Source organism: Danio rerio, chromosome 14 (assembly GCF_049306965.1).
Source record: "Danio rerio strain Tuebingen ecotype United States chromosome 14, GRCz12tu, whole genome shotgun sequence".
Lineage (NCBI taxonomy): Eukaryota > Metazoa > Chordata > Actinopteri > Cypriniformes > Danionidae > Danio > Danio rerio.
Genome location: NC_133189.1, coordinates 21,385,001 through 21,409,104, shown reverse-complemented (window position 1 = coordinate 21,409,104; position 24,104 = coordinate 21,385,001). Strand labels below are relative to the sequence as shown.

At 35.9% G+C, this 24,104-nt stretch overlaps 2 protein-coding genes across 14 annotated transcripts; one reads left to right on the top strand and one right to left on the bottom strand.

The window, feature by feature from the left end:
* Nucleotides 1–376: 376 nt before the first annotated feature.
* On the bottom strand, nt 377–19,931 carry LOC101882029 (uncharacterized). 13 transcript variants are annotated; one of them, XM_073921781.1, is made up of 7 exons: nt 19,765–19,931; nt 16,413–16,973; nt 15,524–15,685; nt 10,008–10,067; nt 9,639–9,665; nt 8,954–9,086; nt 377–8,710 (listed from the first exon to the last, which is right to left on the bottom strand). In XM_073921781.1, exon 7 carries the CDS (start codon nt 8,693–8,695, stop codon nt 473–475), a length of 8,223 nt encoding a protein of 2,740 aa, XP_073777882.1. In that variant the 5' UTR covers nt 8,696–8,710; nt 8,954–9,086; nt 9,639–9,665; nt 10,008–10,067; nt 15,524–15,685; nt 16,413–16,973; nt 19,765–19,931; the 3' UTR covers nt 377–472. The 13 variants fall into 13 exon arrangements, 12 of the variants coding, with proteins under 12 accessions (XP_073777882.1, XP_073777886.1, XP_073777885.1 ...); XM_073921785.1 differs by having other exon boundaries at nt 8,954–9,002; XM_073921784.1 differs by having other exon boundaries at nt 9,639–9,662.
* Nucleotides 11,553–17,489, top strand: LOC141377498 (uncharacterized). Its single transcript, XM_073921793.1, has 5 exons — nt 11,553–11,899; nt 12,819–13,131; nt 14,756–15,188; nt 15,542–15,751; nt 16,441–17,489. The coding sequence occupies exons 2-5, from the start codon at nt 13,043–13,045 to the stop codon at nt 16,975–16,977; spliced, it is 1,269 nt and encodes a 422-aa protein (XP_073777894.1). The 5' UTR covers nt 11,553–11,899; nt 12,819–13,042; the 3' UTR covers nt 16,978–17,489.
* Nucleotides 19,932–24,104: the final 4,173 nt, after the last annotated feature.

Genomic DNA, 24,104 nt, shown 5'->3' with positions numbered 1-24,104 from the left:
TAGGCTAATTTAGTATCTGTATATTTGAAAGTTTTTGTCACTGAATTAACAGTTTTGCATAAATCAATAAAGACAGTCAAGTAATTCCACACAGCATAATATTTTATTAAATTAATGTTTTGGATCGCCTTAGTCTGGAACCTCCCCCTAAGCACAGCCATTGAGTGTAAAATGCTCCAAAATGGCTTACTTTTGGGATCACTGGTACACACAAGCCTTTCCACCACGTCAAGGTGGCGATCCTTGGAAAGGACATTCACTCACCATTCATTCTTTATCTAATACATTCAAACACAGACACACACAGACAGACAGTCTATAATAACACATTCACACACACATGCACACAAGAAGACAATGTGAACAGCTTAGTATAATTTGCATTTATTATGATTATTATTTCAATAAGTTATCTAACTATATTACAAAAAAGCTTAATAAGACGTATGCAGTTTTTCTATATTTGATGTATCTATTCTAAAACACAATACACAGGATCATGATAGCTGTAATATGTCTGTAGAACTCCTGCTCTTACATTTGAGTGTGCGCTGCTTATGAAAACAGGATCAAGAAGAGTGTTGTTTTCTGTTGTTCCGGTGCTGATGAGTTGTGTGTATCCTTTATCATGAAACAAATTGAGAATGGGTTTGTTGCAACGGGACAGCTGATCTTCATTGAAGTCTCCACACACTATAACAGGCTTGATGTTCAGAATCTCCAGAGAAGTCAAAAGGCCATTGAGATTGAGCAAAAACTCTGATAGTTGGTAACTGGGTGGTCTGTAGATCACTGCAAGAAGTGCTTGTTTGGGGGTTTCTATCTTCAAAACCAGATATTCCAAATCTGTAACATTCTGGATATACATCATAGGACGAGCTTGAAAGATGTTCTTCACATATATGGCTACACCACCACCACTCTTGTTCGCTAAATGTGCATAGTTTGTGTAGGATGAATGCCTGTTGCGCTTGTACATGGTGTATCCATCCAGCTGGAGATATTCAGGAACACAGGAGCCAGATAGATGCGTTTCACTGAGACACAATATGTCTGCCAATAAAAGTTCATGGTGGCATTTTAAATCATCCATGTGACACTGAAGACCTTCTGTGTTATGGTGAATGATTTTAAGTGCTGAATTTAGGTTTGAATCCTGCAATAAATCTAAGATGGGCTGAAAATTGTGAAAATCAGCTTTTGGCATGCTCTCCAAGGAGGTGCGTATTTCTGGATAACAGAAAATTTTATTTTCATTAAAATCGATAATGTGCAATCCGCTGAGTGTTGTTGTTCTGCTGAGTGCAACGTACGCCATGCCAGGTTCAAATACATGTTTCAGAGATACAACGGCACAATCAGTTGTCATTCCTTGCACTTTATGTATGGTGCAAGCAAAAGCAAGTTTCATGGGAAATTGTCTACGAATTGTTCCTTTTCTTTTTAGTGGTTCTTCTAATCTCTCAATATAGACAATATTGTCATCTCCAGGTGCTTTGTTACGATGTTTTTGTCCAGCATTCACATCATCCAAATGCAAACCAATTAAGTGCACAAACGGAACATCATCTCGGTTCAGAGTTGTTATTTTTGCTACCTTTCCAAAAGTACCATTCACCAGACCATCTTCTACATCAATATTTCTAATAAGCATTACTCGTACACCGATAGCAATCTGTAGTGTATCAACAAGATCACGTTTGTCACCTTTTAGTGGTACACCTTGGCGCTTCATTTCACCCGTTCGTGGATCTTTTTTGTAATCATTCGCATAAACTGTGATAATTTCAGAAAAACGTGACGATATGACTGCTGTGTTGTGACTATCTACCTCTTTATTAGTTGCATAGATGTGCAGAGCATCAGAGGGACACTCTTCAGGGGCAGATCTTATGACAGCTTCTAACATACATTTGTCTGCATCAGTTAGCTTCTCGTGTTTCTGTTTTATTCTAAGACGGTTAAGAAGTTCAGCATATGAAAGATCCTCTCTCTGTCTCATTATCTGTGTCAGCGTTATCATTTGAAAATGATCTTTCCAGAAGTCCAACACATGCTCCTCATAAACACAAAGTGGTTTTGCTCTTCCCAGTGGTGGAAGCTGGTAAAAATCACCAACACAGAGTACAGACAGACCACCAAAAGGTTTCTGATTTCCCTTAATTTGTTGAAGTCTCCAGTTTACATAGGCAAATAACTGCTTTGACACCATCGATATTTCATCAATAATTAAAATGTGTGCATTAGAAAGATCTGCTCTGATTTCATCTAAAATGTTTCCCAGACCTTGATATGGAGGCTTTAAGCTTCTTGGCAGCTTTAGAAGACAGTGCAGTGTTTTACCAGAGATGTTAAAGGCTGCAGTACCTGTGAATGCAGTTAAAAGAACAGTAGTTTTGGAAATGTCAGTATTCTCTTGCATACATGGAAGCCTACGCAGTATTTTGGATGCTTCTGCATAAATAGATTTAACAACATGTGATTTGCCCACACCGGCTCCTCCATTAAGAAAGTAGAGAAACTGTTGTGGTTTTTCACCGGAAACGCATCTTTTGCACCAGTCCCGCACAGCATAAAATATGGAAGCTTGTGTTTGGTTCAAGCTCTGATACATTTTGCGAATCTGTGCAGTATTTAGTTTGGCAGCCTCCATAAGCAGCATAGCTGTGTTACTGACAGCGCTGGATGCAGTGTATTCAGGAATGTCATCTTGTTCATTAACTTCATTAGGATCAATAGGTTCTCGCTCCATAATGCTTTCCAATCGTATCAGTTCATTTGTCGGTGCCAATGTAGTCCATGCATCTTCAATTGGACCATTCTTTTCAAAATCTTCAATTGCCCTTTCTATATCCTCATTATGTTTTTCATATTTTTCACGATTTTCACTTACAATGTTGTAAACACGCTGCACTTCATCACTTCCTGGTAGTTTTACTGAAGCTAATGCATAAAAGGTTTGATATGTTGGGAATCGTGCACATTTCAACTGGCTATCTGTACGATATGGCAAGTAGAGTTTTAGCAGAGTTCCATAGAATTTTTCTGGATCTTTTTTCTCTGAAAATCGAGCAAATCTAATAACAGCAGGCTTTCCCCTTGTCCTTTTCTGTATGTGTCCCAATTTATTTTGAAGTGGCAAAACATTTTTTCGCTTTGTTTGTCCTGCATAAACAATGCGGTACTCACTGGCAAATTCAGCCATGCACATGTTCTCGAATTCAGGTCTGTTTGGTCTGGCCTTGTACTTGTCTGGCAGTCCAGTCATCCAGACATTCTCTACATCATCATCCATATTCTGCAAGTATTTCATGGGTAAACTCATTTTTACAGCATTGTCATCCGTTGGAATGAATATGACAGCACGTGATGATGATTTCAACTTCAGGCTGCATGTGCGAGCAACGGCCTCTTGAGCACTGACTTCTCTGTTCTTTGAATAGGCATTCATGACCTTTTTCATGCATTCACGGTCAGACAAGTCATCATGGCTCGACCCTCTTATAACAGTTTTTAAGTAATCGCTCATCTCATGTTCAGCTTTTGAAATGTATGACAGCATGTACATGATGCAGCTGTAGGGGTTCAGAATGAATTGTATATCCATATTTGCATTCCAGGCTCTTAATAGTAGTGGATTATAGCCGTTAACCCAGCAGTCCTGTGGTCGTCTCTCCATAACTATTACACTTGATTTAGAAAGAGCGTCAATGTGATTCTCATAATCCTCATAAGTCATGTTTACTTGATTAAGTAAATCTGTTACGTTATCAAAACTCTTAGTTGAGTCATTCAGTAGATCCCACACTTTCTGAAGCTCAGCTTTAGCATTTTTAGCATTAAAAGGATGATTTTCCTCTGTTGATTCACCTTGTTCATTTGATTGATTTTCTGGAGGAGGTCTGGGACGAGTTATCATAGTCCTATTAATTGGTGGTTTAGGAAATCCAAATCGGCAATGCTTATTGTTCTTTCTGCAAGATTTGGAGTGGTTACGGCTGTGCATCTGCACCTCACTTACAATTCTATGCAATTCTGGGTCTTTGATTACATCTGGTAATTTGCATGAAATGTATTTATCTATGAAATCACAAACCACCTGATCTTGATCATGTTCAAACTCTGGAGCATCTTTTACCCAAAATAAACAATGAATGTGCGGAGAGCCACGAAGTTGAAACTCTACTCTGTAAAAAAAGTCAATAACCTCACCAACAGGTTGAGCAGGTGACATGATTAAATCTCTCATTAAGGCCTCAACGCGTTTTTCAAACATTCTCATAGCTGTTACTGGGTTGCTTTTCAAGATTTCACATTTTTCTGACCAGTCTAAATCAGCAAAGTTTACAGTTTCACGCTGTTGTGTTTTAATGGCAGTAATCACTTCAGGCCATCTCATTTCAGCAGCACTAAATGTACAGAAAAATGTTGGAGTGCCCAGCTGCCTAAGCATAGCAAACAAATCACGAAGAGTTTTCTCCCAGTACGCTGGAGTCCCTCTTAATGGCTGCATAAAACGTGTTGCTTCCTTATTTAATACAAGTTTTTCTAACTCCCGTTTGTCCTGCAGCAGTGAACAGTTTATTCTTCGTCCATCACGGGTCATGGGTTTTGCTTTCCTCAGCTGGATAGACATACTAGATGTGGCCATGTGCATTTCGGTCACAAATTGTGCAAAGAAGATATAGTTAGTATCTCTTGCACAACGATTGTCTATAGAGAACAGTCTAGAATTAAAATACCTGCTAGGGGAAATATGTTTGGCTCTATGAGGCTCATCAAAGGTGTTCTTTCCGTCTGGAAACTGCACTGGAAATGCCATGGATTCGAGTTTAGGTACTTTAAAAATGCTTACAGGTGTGTTTCCTTGAGCTGGGGCAATACAAAATATCCCATCATCATAGGACAATAGCTGCTGAGCAAGATCTGGAGGTTGAAGACATGTATCCAAAGCAAGACCTCTTGATTGTTCTTCTGCAGTGGTCTCAGTGTCATCATTTTGCACATTCTCATTGCTCTGTTCTTCAATGTTCTCATTTTGGCTGCCATCTTCAATATTCATTTCATCCTCTTCATGCTCACTAAACATTTCTTCTTCAAAAAGTGCTGCATTAATGCATATATTTTTATATTCTGAATGGACTTCTTTCAGTTTTTTTAAAGCAGACAAAACTTTATGCATGTTTAAAGTCTGAAACTGATAGTGACCCTGGTAGCATAGACGTCTTTTCAGTTTCACTGTTAGCAGCTGTGATTCATTTCTTGGTCTAGGTAAACTATTCACTGTTGTTTCTACTTCAGATGGAACAGAAATTACAGCTCCTTTAATAGCTCTCTGTTGACCTTTAGGAAGAGTTAAAATTTTAGCAAATGGAATGTATTTTGCAATAACATGTCTTTCTAGGATATTCAAATTACAAAGTTCTGAGGGAATGGGAAAAAACTGAAGCTTGTTGACTACAGCAATATCTGGCATTTGACCTGTCAAAAGGGTCGTATTACAGCAATGACAGATCCACTCTGTTGTCATGTCTTCCAAGTTACATTGATCTGAACAGTTGGAGCTGTTGTGTACATAGTTCGCAGTCAAACAAAGTGAAACCAGTTCTGGATTCTTTTGATACTTCTCTCGATCACATCTACGTACTTGATTTAAGAAGAGTGCTCTGGCACAGCATGTGCAGACATAAGTTGGACCCTGTTTTATAACATCTCTGAACATATTTAAGGCAGTTACCATGACTGGATCTATGTCAGGCTGAATATTTTGTAACATTTCTGTTTGCTGGCGTATCAGAAACATTTTTTTGTATTTACATTGTATGCCCTGTGCGCAGTGCACTTTGTGAAGAGCCTTAAGTTTAGACATTTTTTCATTTTTTTTCAAATTTTTAGATTTGAATAAATTATAATTGTTCTGGCGAGCCCTAAACTGTGCATCACATTGATAACGTTGCTTAAATTGTTTTTTTCTTTTTTCATAAAAAAGAGGATCATTTTTGCATCTGTTTCTATAATGTTCCCTTTGCCTTTGCCTAAAATCTGGATAATTTAAATATCTATTAACAAGATATTGCATGTGTTGTTCCTTATATTTGGCATTGTTTCTATAATTTTCCTTTATATAGTGCTTTTGTCTCTCCCTGAATTGATCGTCAGTCCTGTATTTTTGAATGATATAGTGCTTTTGTCTCTCCCTGAATTGATCGTCAGTCCTGTATTTTTGAATTATATAGTGCTTTTGTCTCTCCCTGAATTGATCATCAGTCCTGTATTTTTGAATTATAGAATACTTTTGTCTCTCCCTGAATTGATCATCAGTCCTATATTTTTGAATTATAGAATACTTTTGTCTCTCCCTGAATTGATCATCAGTCCTATATTTTTGAATTATAGAATGCTTTTGTCTCTCCCTGAATTGATCATCAGTCCTGTATTTTTGAATTATAGAATGCTTTTGTCTTTCCCTGAATTGATCATCAGTCCTGTATTTTTGAATTATATAATACTTTTGTCTCTCCCTGAATTGATAATTTGTCCTGTACTTTTGAATTATATAATTCCTTTGTCTCTTTCTAAATTGTTCATTATTTATGTAATTTAACATTATTTTACTTTTTTTCCTATTTCTGTATTGTTCATCATTCCTGTACTTGCTAATTGCATTACTTTTTTTTCTCTCTCTATTTTCATTAATTTCATAGTTGCTTTTCATAGCTTTTTTGTGCTGCTCTCTGTAAATCATGTTGTTCCAATAGCTGTTTTTCATGGCTTGTTTATGTTTTTGTCTGTATTCACTACTTGTTTTATACACGTAATCCTTACTTGCATTCTGTATTTTTGTATAATTATCTTGTCTCTGAGCCATTATTTTGCGCCTTTTGTTGCAATAAAACTTTCGCCTTTGAGCTTTATTCAGTTTTTTTGGTTTCTCAAATGTCAACGGTGAATGTATTTGATTTGAAGCTGACAAAGCCAACTGACAAGTTGACGAGATGTCATGAGAAAACTCACTTAATACGTTGGGTTTTAATCTGCCCTGATTGTTAGTGAAGGTAGTTACAACATTAATTTTATCTTGATAAGTTGAATGGGACAGTTCATTAGCTACATCATCTTCAGGCTCATGGCACTCCTCTGAGACTTCCGTGTGGAAATAATTTCCAGTAATTTCAATGAACGACACAGGTAAAAGATCAAACTGTTCTTGATCACTCAACTGCAAACACCCCTGAAACAACTGAAGTAGTTTCTCTACCATGGCTTTTAAATGAAGAAAGGTCAACATCACGGCTGTGCCTGATTTTTCACCAGTATACTTGCCATCTGGTGTTCTACTGTGAGAATCAAAATAGCCAAACCTCCCTGTGCGATCTCTAAAAACAGCAATGCATGAGCCTCCACAGAGCAGCAATGCATCAGTTAAACCACTTTTAAGACACTGCAGTGTATTCTCAAGATTTTGATACTCTCCTAGAGCAGGTGTATCTTTCAGAAAACCAAACCTCTGAGGATGTTTTACAATGTTGTAACATCGGGAGTTTGTCTCAATTGTGCTCGGTAGCTCATCAAAATTTAAAAAATCATGTACAAACTGGCCTTTGTTCTGGAGAGATCGTTTGACACTACTATAAACTGCATCACCTTTCTGTAAGACACAATCTAGATCAGCACTCTGTAGCTGATTACTTTCATTGTGGACTGCTAGGAACATTAAGGCATTGCACGTACACTGCCGGTTTCTGGAGTTACTGTTGTACCTGACATCACTTTGACAGTGGGATGCTGCAACTGATAGAAAATTATTTTGAGTCTTATTGAATGTTTTTATCTGCTTAATTGTAGATTGTGAATGATGATTTGGAGCCTTCTCAAAAGAAACGCATGGTATTCCTTCACGTTCAAGCACACGGCACTTCATTGGGACTTCTGAATGCACATCAGTTTCTGTAACTTCAATGAATGACACTGGTAAAAGATCAAATTGTTCTTGATCACTAAACTGGAAGCACCCTTGAAACAAAAGAAGTAGTCTCTCTACCATGTCTTTTAAATGGAAAAACGTCAACATCACGGCTGTCCCTGTTCTTTCACCTGTATACATGCCATCTGGTTTTCTGCAGTGAGAATCAAAGTAGCCAAACCTCCCTGAGCGATCTCTGAATACAGCGATACACAATCCTCCACACAGCAGCAATGCATGAGTCGCATCATTTTTAAGACACTGCAGTGTATTCTCAAGATTTTCATACTCATCTAGGGCAGGTGTATCCTTTAGAAGCCCAGATCTTTGAGGATGTTTAAGAATGTCATACTGGTGAGCATTTGTCTGCATTGAGTTTGGTAGCTCATCAAAGTTTAAAAAACTATCGACAAACTGGCCTTTGGTTTGGAGCGATTGTTTGACAACAGTGTAAACTGCATCGCCTCTCTGTAAAATCCAGTCTAAGTCAAAACTCTTTAGCTCATTGCGTTCATTGTGGACTGCTAGGAACATCAATGAATTGCAAGTACACTGGCGGTTTCTAGAGTAACTACTGTACCTGTCATCGTTTTGGCAGTGGGATGCTGTAACAGACATAACGTATGCATCATTCTTACCTGATACAGAGCTGGCACTGCTACTGGTGCCAAATGAAGCTTCTCGTTTTCTGCGCTGTTTCTGAGATTCACTCCTCTTTCCTTTTTTTGGCATTGTGATGTTTCGAAACTGGCAATTAAGCAAATGCAGATGTGAAAGGATATGAGTACTAAAAATAGAGATATGTACTAGTAGGTAAAAGGTCACAACGAAATGTAAAATATATGATGTATAACAAGATAACAGTAAGTATTACTTATTGTGAAGTTATATCAATCAAAAATGATTGTTGACTCCAAAAGAGTTGATATTCAATGTTGGTGAAATCTGAAAATTAATTTCTCTCTTTTCTTAATCAGTAGTAGTTCTTACCTCAGTTTGATGTTTACTTTGAGCTTTTCACAGGCAATCAACTTTTTTACTGTCAAATAATTTTCAGAATCAAGAGTTTTTCACAGTCAAGAGTTTTTGGTTTCAAAGAGTTTGAGATTTGTTCTGGCTTTTTCTTTTTGAGATGCAATTGCAAGCACGCATTAGCATTTGGGATTTTGCATGTTGGATTGCGTTTTGGGTGGTAATATATTTGGGTCGCAGGCAAGCAAAGCAGCAAGCAGTGCAGCAGCGTTTTGGGTTTTTAGCAGCCAGCAAGTTTTTGGTTTTCGGAAGAGAAAGAATGGAATGAGCAAGAGGTGGAGATTGAAGCAATACAAAGTTTTGAGTGAAAAATGATTATAAAGGTATAGATAGGACAGGACAGTAAAGGACAGTAAAGGACACAACCACACCAAGACACACACACACACACACACACACACACACAAATAGTTAATAACATTCTTTATACACGGTTGCATTTGATTTACAAAATGATCAGCTAAACGTGAAATATGTTAACAGCTAATTACTAAATAATACTACTAATAATAATATATAATAACAATAATAATATATAATGTCAATAATTTCAAAATGATTACTTATTGAATTGAGGGAGGAAAATTAATACTAAAAATATAAATAAAAGTCATTAAGTAGATGGTTAAAAAATGGTTCTTACATAGACAGTAATAAAGATGTCCAACTGCTGTAATAAAAGTGACAATTTTGTTTACACAATCTGATACATTAAGTCTTCGAGACATTGGTGTTACTTAGCATTACATGTTTATATGGACTGTAAATGGTAGATAATTATGATGGCAATGTCTATGTAGAACTTACAGTACATGTACAATAAATTAAAATTTAAACAGATAATGTGTAACATGTAAAATGATACTTGCAAAGAAGGCCAATGCAGCCACAATCCCATGAAAAACATTTATTAAATCAAAGAAATATCTAAGACGATTCAGAATTTTCACAGAAAAATTAAACAAATTAGTTGTAAATCACTACTAATGAGGTGAAAATGAACATTAATTACCTTAAGAAAGGTACTGGTGATCACTCTTCAGCTGGAAGAAGTGGTAGAGGACAACACAATCTAAAAGATGAGTAAAAAATAAGTAGATCAATAAATAAACAAATACAAACCTTGACAGTTACTGCCAAAACATTTAGTTAAAAGATAACTTGGAGCAGAGGGTGCAATGATCTGGTATACAAAGATATAGACATGGCACATTTATAGACAAGCAATAAAAAGAAAATAAAGAAATCATTATTATAGTTCACTGATATTAGTTTAAAGTTACAATATTATTATTCATGATTTTGCATAGAAAATTCTCTCTTGTTAAATTTGTACCACATCCACCTTGACAACAATTAGGTAACCAGTCACAGCTACACGTGATGAAGTCATTATGGCATTTGTGCTGTGAACATGATTATTTTGCTGGTTTATTATTTTATTTTTGGTCTCATTTCATCAGTAGTCAGAAAAAAAAATCTTTGAAATAATTGTACAGTAAGCTTTAAAATACCCTTGGTCTGTCTCAGACTTAGTTGAATTCAGTTTTTTATAGTTTAATAAAACACCTGTAAATTATTCATTTAGTTTCTTTTCAGCTTAGTCCCTTTATTAACCAGGGGTCGCCACAGCAGAAAGAACCGCCGACTTATCCAGCATTTATTTTAAGCAGGGGATGCCCTTTCAGCTGCAACTCATCACTGGGAAATATCCATGCACACCCATTCACACACACACACACACTACAGACTTTACCTATACCACATGTCTTTGGTCTGTGGGGGAAACCAGAGCACCTGGAGGAAACCCACGGCAACACGCGGAGAACATGCAAACTCCACACAGAAATGCCAACTGACCCAGCCGAGGCTCAAACCAGCGACCTTCTTGCTGTGAGGTGATCGTGCAACCCACTGCGTCACTTTAAATTATTGTTGCATCCATTTCATATTTACTCATATATATCATAGAATGTGAGATTACTTTAAATAAACAGATTAGCTAATAATGTTTTGTAATTACATTTAATGTCTCTTTTCAATTAAATTATATTTACTTGATGCAAAATGTGTTTGTTTCAAGTAGGAAAAAAATTCTTGATCACCACCTCTGCCTTATTTTGAGCCAGGAATAAATTGTATTGTTATTGTTAATATATAATGTCGAACCATTAGAATATTAAGTATACATAGACAGGAATTTATTGTATATCTGGCAATACATTTGTCATGCCAAAAACAAAACAAAACAATGATTGAATTGAAAAGGGAAAAACGTGGAGAAAAGGGAGATGTGCCAAATAATACACAGGGATGGATGAATATGTGTCTATTAAGATAAATATGTAAAGTTCCATTATTTGTCTGTCTGTTAGGCAGCACTTTAACTACTTTTGTGGTTTATGTGCTGCTTTCCTAAGGTTACATCAGGCTAAATTCTTATCACAGAATAAGAAATAAAATGTACAAAATGAGAATACTATGAAAATGCTTTTACTACATCTTATATAACGGGTTAAGTTTTTACTGTCATCTGTTTGCGTTGCTTAGCAACGCTAGTAAACAAAGGAAAGACGAAGTGCGTGTAAATATCTACGTGCGATCCGCTAGGCCACGGATTCTCAATCCTGTTCTTGGAGATCTACCTTTCTGCAAATTTCAGTTGGTACCCATATCAAACACACCTGAACTAATTAATTAGGACCTGCATACCACTTGATAATTACAGGCAGATGTGTTTGATATGGGTACCAACTGAAATCTGCAGGAAGGTAGATCTCCAGGAACAGGATTGAGCACCCCTGCGCTAGGCCAAAGGCCTTTATGTATGGCGCCCTCTGGTTTCCCGTATGAATGAAATGGGCATGAAGCTCTAAGTTCATCGCCTCAGTATGGGTAAAAATGGTAAAATATCAAGTAAAGACATGATATTCCATCAATATTTCATCAAATCTGGAGACTAACAGAAAAAAATGCATACTTTTGGGATAAAAGTCAAGAGTTTATTTAGTGACAAACGACTGCATTTCTTTATAAAGCATATAACGTTAAGGGGTCAAACGTTATAAACTGAATTAATACTGTTTACATGGCAAAATAACGAACAGGAGGTATAAAATGCGAGTAAATTAGACTGAGGACAAAATTCGTCGCACACCATCCGGTATAGTTCCCTCACAAGACTAATTTAATAGTAATGCTTAATAACGATTTATTCGTTTCTCAAAAACAATTAGTTCATAATATATCTGTCTGAGTATAGCCAATTTAAGCACTCGTACGCATTTTTTTAACATTTAATTGAAAATTTACCTCAGAAATCGTTCCTAATGCGAGACCCAATGTGCGGACCATCGGACCGGATGATTAAGGACAGGTTATGGAAAATCCCAGCGGTCTCATTGGCCAGCTCTTATGTTTACGTTAAAATTTGTTTACCTTTTTTTTTTTTTTTTTTTAAAGAAATACCAAGGTATTTCGCAAACTTATCTTGCTTATATCTAAAAAATATTAGTACAAAATAAGGTACAATACATAATTATAAATATAAAAGATATTAACTAAAATTATAAGTATTGTTACTGATAAAACTCAAAACAAAATCGTAATAATTGTTTTGATAAGCATACAATCGTCTTTTAACACTCTAGTGACCAACGTAAAACATTACTCATTTAATAAGAGAATACATCAGTGTGATATTTTAATGAATTATGACCTCAGAAATGTTTCAATGTACTACATATAATGAATTTTAAATAACAATTAACATTACACGAATAAAATAAAAAATAAAAAAGACATGGATATCATTTGATAAAAGGTTTCCATCTGACGTCATGTCCCTTGGTGATGGATGCCTCGCTTCTGATTGGATGCGCCTCACTGTCAATCCACATGGACATCCATCTGACGTCATGTACCTTGGTGATGGATGTCTCGCTTCTGATTGGATGCGCCACATTGTCAATCAACATTTATTATATGAATAAAAATAATAAACAAAAATGCATGAACATCATTCGATAAAGGTTTCCATCTGACGTCATGAGCCTTGGTGATGGATGTCTCGCTTCTGACTGGATACACATCACTGTCAATTCTTTCAGTTGTACAACAGACAGCATACTTCTGAGGTGAGAGCTTTTTAATTCTTATTTAGCTTTTATATGATTATGATTACAGTATAATTAAATTATGATATTATACTATAAATTCTACAGATGCCTTTATAAAATAACATGGTTTTGTTTTTTGTTTTTAAATACCTCAGATAACACTTCTGTCCAGTCAAATCTTGTCAGAATACAGCTGGATGCGTAACGTTAAGTTTAATAATTATAGTATGATCATTTATACGCCAGGAATGGGGTTTTTAGTGTTTGAGGCAATTTTATCTAAATTAGTTTTTTACTTCATTCTTATTTTAATTTTAAAAAGTTAATGTGACTGAAATAAATAAGAAATTACCACTTCTTCAATAAAAATGCTGTGAAAAACTCTGCTAACTGTTACAGACTAGTCGTATAATTGAATAATACTCAATATTTCATTTAGCTGTGTTTGTGTTTAACTTTTTACTTCAAATAATGTTCATGTGACTTTTAATATATATCCAGGAAGGTATAATAAATAATTTGATAGGTATTTTGAGCTGAAACTTTAGACACATTCTGAAGACACAAAAGACTTATCTTAAATCTTGAAAGCAGGCTGATGTTCACAGTGAACCCTTTACAAACTTCTTGTGTTATAATAAAATAAAAATTAAAAAAAACTTTAGAAAAATGCTCTATATAAATAAAACATTGCGTAATACTATATGCCCAATTTATAATAAAATATTAAAAAAATAACAGTGGCTTATATTTAACGGTGCTCTGAGTATCTGCACAGGTTAATACTCCTAAGAATAAATGCATTATTTATTACTGGATTTTCAATGAATTGTATACTACACTGCAGACCTCGATGAAATCCCATACCAAGAATCTCAAAATCTAAAGAAATAAATAGAAATCTGTAAACTATAATAGTTTTTCTGACAGGATTTGATCTGATAGGAAGTGTTTTTTCCAGGTATTTTATCCTCGTTTTAACAATTACAGCATTATAACCTATATTGTCAGAGGCAGGACTAATATTGTGACGAGTTTCATAAAACAGTGCATCGATGGTATTCTGTAAAAATGTGTCAATTTATAATTATCCAATTGTTAATTCTGATATGCCAATATGATTATAGTTATACAGTACTATGCATGGGCAGACTGAGACAATGTTAGGTCAGGACATTCCACACCCACCTAGGGCATGATTTGGTAAAATTAACCATTACTGGTGACAAGTTTGGTAAATTATTGGTTTTAAAGAGTTTGACTCTTCATTGTATGCCAATTATTTTCCAATTGTCTTTATGCTTGAGATGTTAGGAAGGCCTTGATTTGGGCCTAGATTGTTAGACTTTGGCCATGCAAAATATTTAATAATCTTTAAAAAGCATAAATACCCCCCTCACAAAAAAAAAAAAAACAACAATTTACTCCCCCCTTATATGCTTACAAATCTTTGAGTTTCTCTCTTCTATAAAACACAATATATGATATTTTGAAGGAGGATGTAGCACAACATTCCAGTCAAGACAAACAGATTTAGATTAATTGATATGTTTAATTGATGAATTGAGTTAAAAAGAAATAATAATTTATTCTACATAATATTTACAACTAATACAGAGTAACCTTTTTTTCTTATTCTTAGGATGGCAACACCGTACAGCCGCCCACCACCACTGCACATCACCTGTGTTAAAGTGCACAGTAGCCAAAAGGCTGTGACATTTATTAAACATGAAAACAAAATAATTGTTGACACCTACAAAGTCACATCTTTATGTGCCCTTACGGATGGTGATGCAGTTTATCTGTCCATAAAAAACGGCAGTGACCCTGAATTTGAAGAGGGACACTCATATATTGTAAAAAATGTAACCATCTCAAACAAATATGGCCGCCGATGTTTATTTGTAAATAAAGGCACCATCAAATTTAGGACGGCTCCGCTAGCCATAAGTGAGGAGGCTAAAAGAGCTGCAAGGGAGGCCCTCTGTCCTCCTTCACGACCTATAACAGGAGAGGAAGAGGATATCTTCAGTGAAACTGGGTACCTGAGTCTACGGGGGCAGTTAGAAAAAGTAAGTGAATTCATTCATTCATTCATTCATTCATTTTCTTTTCGGGGTCGCTACAGCAGAATGAACCGCTAACTTATCCAGCATTTGTTTTACGCAGCAGATGCCCTTCCAGCTGCCAGCCATCTCTGGAAAACATCCACTCATACACATATACACTCATTCACAACAGACAATTTACTCTACCCAATTCAGCTGTACCGCATGTCTTTAGACAGGCGATTTCTGCTAATGTTGACATTTCAAATCACCAAAACATACAGTCCGACTTAATGACAGTAAACTCTTGTGTCAGGATTAAGAAAAAAATAAATAAATAAAAACACTATAGTACTTACCTTTTTGTCATTTTCCAGGTTGAAGTGCCTAGAATGACTCGCACTCACATACCGATCCTGGACCTGCGGATGAAATGTGGCTCCGTAGTACACGATGTCTCACTGTGGCGGGAAGAAGCACTTAACGAGCTCTATGTCGGGGACATCATTGAGCTCAGTCACCTGAAAGTAAACGGAAGACCAGATGGAAGAGCAAAATTCGACTCTTCTAATCACACAACTTTTAAGGTAAACATTATATGCTGCACATCTGTAATCCACACACATTTAAAAGTGTTAACCTTCAAGAGACATTAAAAATTTAGAAATGAAATGACATTGTTGCCTTAATAACGATTATAGTAGTGTCAGATGAACAGTGGATAAAACATCACAGAAGGCTGTTTGATTAAAATAACACGAAGAGTACAAATTAAACTTTTCCTTAAGTTTTTTTTCTGTTGTTCGCATTACATAAATTATTGGAAAATGTATACGAAAAAAATATATTTTTTCTACCAAAATGTAGTTCATCTGATGAATCTGAAAACCCTTATTTGCAATTAGTATATAGTATTGCACTTTTGAATAGTTTCTATAAAATACTGTATGTGCAAATCAATTTGGGATTTAACTTAATGAACTAGCTCATTTGCATTAAAGGCACAAGCAACAAAACAGCTATAATATCATTACAGCTCAAATTTCATATATAGAGAAAGGTATCATAAATAATCTGATGGGTATTTTGAGCCAACATTTTACAAAAACATTCGAGACACAAAAACTTATCTTAAACCTTGAAAAAAATTGATAAAATAGGCGCCCTTTATGATTTAAAAAAATATAACTTAATCCACAGAAAATACGGTTACTTTTATCAAATGCAAGTTGAATCTTTTCTACTAACCTTTTCTAAATTTTTTTTTGTTTTCCAGCTTATTGATAGGGATATCCAGGAGGCAGTTCTTGAGATCGTTGGAGTGTCAGAGATGCACGACAAGCTCATCCTCCTGGATAGCCATATGGATGAGTACATAGTGCCTGTACATTTCTATGCAGGCACTATTGAGGAGCTGGCAAACCAGCTCCCACTTCAATTAAAACTCAGGCACATCTGTGGAAGCGTCCTCCACGTGGAACCTGCCAGTGTGAAACAGGTCCCTCCAGATGTACCTCGTGGAGGATCTGCTGGTGTGGAACAGGTCCCTCCTGACGTACCTTGTGGAGGATCTGCTGGTGTGGATCAGGTCCCTCCTGACGTACCTAGTGGAGGATCTGCTGGTGTGGATCAGGTCCCTCCAGACGTTCCTAGTGGAGGATCCGCCAGTGTGGATCAGGTTCCTCCATATGTTCCCAGTGGAGGATCTGCTGATGCGGATCAGGGCCCTCCAGATGTTCACAGTGGAGGATCTGCTGACCCCAATCAGGTCCATCCAGAAGACACTCAGGACTCAATGGACTGCCTTTTCTAGGGTTTGTGAGGAAAGGTTCAAGGGGTGTTCATAAAACTCACCTTTTTAATCGTGACATGTATAATGAATAAAACTTTTTTTTGCCAGCTTATCACAACTGTCATTAGGTGTCACAAAGCAAAAAATAGGTTACGATGCATTTATGTCATGTTGTTATGAACGTGTTGCCATGTCACATTATGTAATTTTAGCATTTAAAATGGCATAACTGTGCTAATGACAGTTGTCATAAGCATGCATAAACTCTTTCATATACATATCGTGTCATGATTTTAAAGTTTTCATGACAGTCTAATGAACAACCCTCAAGTAAAGTTTCCAGTTTGCTTAATTTTCTCAATTAGGCTACAGTCATTTAAATTTGTTCTTTACAGTTCTGTTTTACCTTTGTTCTTTACGGTTTCTATTTTACATTAGGCTAGTTGAATTAAATATTTGAAACAATGTATGTGTATTTCGGTTTTGTTAACTAACACAATTATACAATTGTAATTAATAAAAAATTAAATGTGTGTAAATTGTGTTTATTTACCATTATAATTCTGCATTACATAGTAAGTCTAATCATTTCACACCATTAACTATCATAAAACTTTTTGAACTATATCAAACTGTCAAGTCAACCTTTTAGGTTTTAATAATAATTATGTTTTCAATTATTTATGGCTACACCATTATCCATTTGCCAAATTCTCATCACCCACCTCCATCACGGCATACAGGGAACAGTAAGTGTGAATTCTTTCAAGCTTTATTAAAGTGAAGGTACATGCTGTAAAACATTACGTTATGTCAAACTGTGTTACAGTGCTGGTAGTGACGCACTTTTTTTTTTTTTTTACATACCAAGTTCATAGAGGGACATGTATTGAAAGAAGCGAAAGGAATCAGTGTTCCTGGGTAGTGATTCTATAGTGTTTGTTGTTCCTGAGCAGTACTCGGCTCCCTGCACCCAATCATAAAACAAATTGTCTCATGGAAATCTGTAAAGTTCAGAGAGGGTGTAGTTTTATTTCAAATATTAGGTACCCTTAACAGTTTTTGTAATACTTTTCTTATAATAATCTAACTTCTCTAAATTTTATTTGATGTTAATTTAAGCCAATTTTTAAATCTGAGGTTTTAATTATTTCCATTGTACATCTGTTCACACATTGATCGAGGGTATATGCTGAGCTATTGTTTCTTCCCATATTGATAAACTACCGGTGAACAGTTATTGTGCCTTTTTCAATTTTATAGTGTTCCTTTTAAAGAATTGATGCTGTAATGTAATTAAAATGAGAGAGAGAGAGAGAGAGAGAAATACAGTTTCTGATATGGGAAAAAAAACATAATTGGGATTATTTTGGTCATATTGGTAATCGCGATTTACTTAAAACGATTATCAGTTGAAGTGAAAATTCGCCCTTCTGTGAATTTTTTTATATATAAATATTTTTCAAATTATGTTTAACGGAGGATTTTTTTTTTTTTTACAGTATTTCCTATAATATTTTTTCATCTGGAGAAAAGGCTTATTTGTTTGGTTTCGGCTAGAATAAAAGCAGGATTAAATATTTTTAAATCTATTTTAATAGCTCAATATTATTAGCCCCTTTAAGCAATATATATTTTTGATTGTCTGCAGAAGAAACTTCTGTTAAACAATGACTTGCCTAATTACACTAATTAAGCATTTGAATGTCACTTTCAGCTGAATACTAGTATCTTAAAAATATCTAGTAAAAAATGACGTATTGTCATCATAGCAAAGATAAAATAAAATCAGTTATTAGAAATGAGTTATTAAATTTGTTATGTTTAAACTGTGCTTTAGGCATCTTCACTGTAAGAAATGCTTTTTTGCTAAAAAAAAAAAAAATCCCTTCAGTCAAGAGCAGCGGGCAGAGATTTTCTCCATTTGTTGATTTATTAACAATAATTAAAAAGTCTCTTTGAGAATAGTGCGGCTCTGGTATGATTTCTCTTTCACATGTCTTACACATATATGCTCAGCTATACATGATACTCAACTTGTTTGTTTATTACACAAACGAGGGTTAATATGAATAATAACTAAACTTCACGTTCTGGCACAAACGTGCATGTATTTGACCATTAAAGCACTCACATTAAGATGTGTATGCTCTGCATGTCTCCATGCGGCGCGCACACACCCAACAGCACGTGCTCTTTCAGCGCGCTGTCTCTTTAAGAATAGTGCGGCTCTGATATGGTTTCTCTTTCACATGTCTTCTGCATATATACTCAAATATACAAGATACTCAACTTATTTATTACACAAACGAGGGTTATTATGAATATTCACTAAACTCCGCGTTCTGGCACAAATGTGCATGTATTTGACCATTAAAGCACTCACATTAAGATGGCTCCGAGGCTCGCACACACCCAACAGCACGTGCTCTTACGCGCTGTTAAAAATATAAAGGATTCGAACGTACATCAATGCATGATGCACATCCCGTGTTGCAAAAATTACAGCACATGGTTTTAGTCATTTTCACGTGGAACTGAGCTTTGCAGAGCAACAAATGTGTACAGCTTTAAACGGGGCGGTATATGATGCAATAATCGTTTATCTGGATTAATGTTTTTTTTATAATCATTATAAGTAAAAAAACTAAATCGAATTTTCGATAAATTGCACAGACCTACTGAGAATTGTATACATTCTATAAATCAGCCACAATGCTGAAAAACACACCTGAGAAGGGGTGGCCCTTTTCAATAAAAAGATAGGCATATTGTCACACAAGTGCACACACAGACATATACACTTACACGCTTGGTGGTGGGCGATTGGTCCAGATTCACGGTGGCACTCCAGATTGACCATTAGGTCAACGTGAAATGTCCTGGTGCTGTCTTTGGTAAGTCCGCCCCGGGTCATAATGAAAGAGAAGCTCACTCAGCATCAGAGGGTTATTAACCTATTTAGCAGACGCGCCAAAGATAGTCACGTGTCACGCGCCAAATATGGTCTCACCTGTTTCAGCCTTGGTTTCAACCAGGTCCGGTGGTGACGTCATAGGGGCGGGTACATTTACTCTTCTCCACTAAAGCCTTCACCTCTTTTGGTGTTCAAACCAAGCTAAGATAGGCGCTGTTTTTCACATGGCAAGTTTTAATGTTCTTCATACATTTTCAGAGATTGAGTTGATCGTATGAGGCGCCATGTAGGATTTAAATCAGACTGTACCTATCAACACATAAAACACCTGTATATGCACCTATACATTACTCGCATATCAACCTATGTTCAAAACAACATTTATAAAACTTACATATATACATATAAACTTGATGCATGCATACACCCACATCAAAACACACACATACATCATTCCAGTTTGCTTAATATATTTTCATTAAAGTGGAATTCAATGTACAAAATAATGTAAATTTGAGTGTTTCACTTCCCTGTTAAGCTACATAAAAACATAACTACTTAACTACTTTAAATATTTAAGCTACTTAAAGCTACCTTTAATATTCAACTTTCTTAAAACTTAAAATGACTTTTAAACTTTAACAACCTAAAATATGAATTACTTAAAAATACTTTTACATTCAAAACTACTTTTATACTTTAAGTTACTTAAAACTTAGAATTACTTTAAACTTTCAGTCTAAGCTTCACAAGCCAGCCTCAAAGTTTGTTCTCAAACTTTAAGAATCTAGTTATATTTATTATTCTTCTTCTGAGACTAAAAATTAAACTCTATCTCGTCCTAGGCCTTTCAAGCTATGACCATCAAACTCGGGTCAGACCTCCGAACTATTCTGACTCGAGTTGCTATATCCTTTCCGACTGATCCGACTTTCGGTTTTCCGAAAAACGTCCCGGGACCGTCGGAAAAATCCCATAGACATAACATTGGATCAAACTTTGTGACCTCATAACTCCGCATCAGAATGTCACACAAACTTCTAACTGGGCTCATTTAACTCAGACTATCAAACTGCCAATGACTGACCACCTTTAAACTTTCTGGCCACGCCCTAGCAACCACTTTTGGACCCTAGAAACCGTCCCATAGACTTCCATTGCAAAATACTCTCATTGACTTTACATGGGATCAAACTTTGTGAGCTCATAACTCTGCATCAGACTGTCCTACAGACTAATGGCTGAGCTCATTTAACTCAGTCTAGCCAGCAGCCAATCACTGATGGCCTTTTAACTTTCTAGCCACACCCTAACAACTAGATACTGCACCCTAGCAACTGTCCCATAGACTGCCATTAAAGAGGTTCAGACTGATATTGTCATGCTGCATTGTGATAGAGACATGGGGGTTGTTTTTAACTGTTCATACTGGCAAGAAGCTTTGATACATCATCAGTCTAAGCTGTCAATCAACTCCATAGCAACAAAACAGACTAACCTAGCAACGATATAATAGCAGCTATATCTCAGCATCAGAACATCGTAGAGAGGCGGGGGTTGGCTTGTTTGAATCAGGCTCGCACACCATCTATCTATCTATCTACCTCTACCTATCTATCTATCTATCTATCTATCTATCTATCTATCTATCTATCTATCTACCTTTATCTATCTACCTCTACCTATCTATCTATCTATCTATCTATCTATCTATCTATCTATCTATCTATCTATCTATCTGTCTGTCTGTCTGTCTGTCTGTCTGTCTGTCTGTCTCTATCTATCTATCTATCTATCTATCTATCTATCTATCTATCTATCTATCTATCTATCTATCTATCTATCTATCTATCTATCTATCCATCATGCTAACAACATGCTAATTCATGCTAGAATCATGCTAGTTACATGCTAATTCATGCTAGAATCATGCTAGTCACATGCTAATTCATGCTAGAATCATGCTAGTCACATGCTAATTCATGCTAGAATCATGCTAACAACATGCTAATTCATGCTAGAATCATGCTAATTTATGCTAAAATCATGCTAGTAACATGCTAATCCATGCTAGAATCATGCTAACAACATGCTAATTCATGCTAGATTCATGCTAGTAACATGCTAATTCATGCTAGAATCATGCTAGTATCATGCTAATTCATGTTAGCATCGTGCTAACAACATGCTAATTCATGCTAGAATCATGCTAGTAACATGCTAATTCATGCTAGAATCATGCTAACAACATGCTAATTCATGCTAGAATCATGCTAGTAACATGCTAATTCATGCTAGAATCATGCTAACAACATGCTAATTCATGCTAGAATCATGCTAGTAACATGCTAATTCATGCTAGAATCATGCTAACAACATGCTAATTCATGCTAGAATCATGCTAACAACATGCTAATTCATGCTAGAATCATGCTAACAACATGCTAATTCATGCTAGAATCATGCTAGTGAAATGCTAATTCATGCTAGAATCATGCTAACAACATGCTAATTCATGCTAGAATCATGCTAGTAACATGCTAATTCATGTTAGAATCATGCTAACAACATGCTAATTCATGCTAGAATCATGCTAGTAACGTGCTAATTCATGCTAGAATCATGCTAGTAACATGCTAATTCATGTTAGAATCATGCTAACAACATGCTAATTCATGCTAGAATCATGCTAGTAACATGCTAATTCATGCTAGAAGCATGCTAACAACATGCTAATTTATGCTAGAATCATGCTAGTAGCATGCTAATTCATGCTAGAATCTTGCTAGTAACATGCTAAATCATGCTAGAATCATGCTAACAACATGCTAATTCATGCTAGAATCATGCTAACAACATGCTAATTCATGCTAGAATTGTGCTAATTCATGCTAAAATCATGCTAGTAACATGCTAATTCATGCTAGAATCATGCTAGTAACATGCTAATTCATGCTAGAATCGTGCTAACAACATGCTAATTCATGTTAAAATCATGTTAACAACATGCTAAATAATGCTAAAATCATGCTAGTAACATGCTAATTCATGCTAAAATCATGCTAACAACATGCTAATAAATGCTAAAATCATGCTAGTAACATGCTAATTCATGCTAGAATCATGCAAACAACATGCTATTTCACGTTAAAATCATGGTAATAACATGCTAACCTATCTATCTATCTATCTATCTATCTATCTATCTATCTATCTATCTATCTATCTATCTATCTATCTATCTATCTATCTTTTCATACTTTTTAAAACTGTTTAAACTAAATAAACTATCACCGTCAGGCTTTCACAAGCCAGCCTCAAAGTTTGTTCTCAAACTTTAAGAATCTAGTTATATTTTCTTCTTCTGAGACTAAAAATCAAAACTCATCTCCTCCTAGAGCTTTCAAGCTATGACCATCAAACTCGGGTCAGACTTCCGAATTATTCTGACTCGGGTTGCTATGTCTCCTCAGACTGATCCGACTTTCGGTTTTCCGAAAAACGTCCCGGGACCGTCGGAAAAATCCCATAGACGTAACATTGGATCAAACTTTGTGACCTCATAACTCCGCATCAGAATGTCACACAGACTTCTAACTGGGCTCATTTAACTCAGACTATCAAACTGCCAATGACTGATCACCTTTAAACTTTCTGGCCACGCCCTAGCAACCACTTTTGGACCCTAGAAACCGTCCCATAGACTTCCATTGCAAAAGACTCTCATTGACTTTACATGGGATTAAACTTTGTGAGCTCATAACTCTGCATCAAACTGTCCTACAGACTAATGGCTGAGCTCATTTAACTCAGTCTAGCCAGCAGCCAATGACTGATGGCCTTTTAACTTTCTAGCCACGCCCTAACAACCAGATACTGCAGCCTAGCAACTGTCCCATAGACTGCCATTAAAGAGGTTCAGACTGATATTGTCATGCTGCAGTGTGATAGAGACATAGGGGTTGTTTTTAACTGTTCATACTGGCAAGAAGCTTTGATACATCATCAGTCTAAGCTGTCAATCAACTCCTTAGCAACAAAACAGACTAACCTAGCAACGATATAACACTAGCTATATCTCAGCATCAAAACATCGTAGAGAAGCGGGGGTTGGCTTGTTTGAATCAGGCTTGCACACCATCTATCTATCTATCTATCTATCTATCTATCTATCTATCTATCTATCTATCTATCTATCTATCTATCTATCTATCTATCTATCTATCTATCT

Bases quoted from the DNA above. Each gene is read 5' to 3' on its own strand.
- LOC101882029 (XM_073921781.1), bottom strand. From the start codon at position 8,695: ATGCCAAAAAAAGGAAAGAGGAGTGAATCTCAGAAACAGCGCAGAAAA.
- LOC141377498 (XM_073921793.1), top strand. From the start codon at position 13,043: ATGAGCCTTGGTGATGGATGTCTCGCTTCTGACTGGATACACATCACT. The intron at 13,132-14,755 runs GTGAGAGCTTTT...TCTTATTCTTAG, and splicing joins ACAGACAGCATACTTCTGAG to GATGGCAACACCGTACAGCC. The intron at 15,752-16,440 runs GTAAACATTATA...TTTGTTTTCCAG, and splicing joins CTAATCACACAACTTTTAAG to CTTATTGATAGGGATATCCA.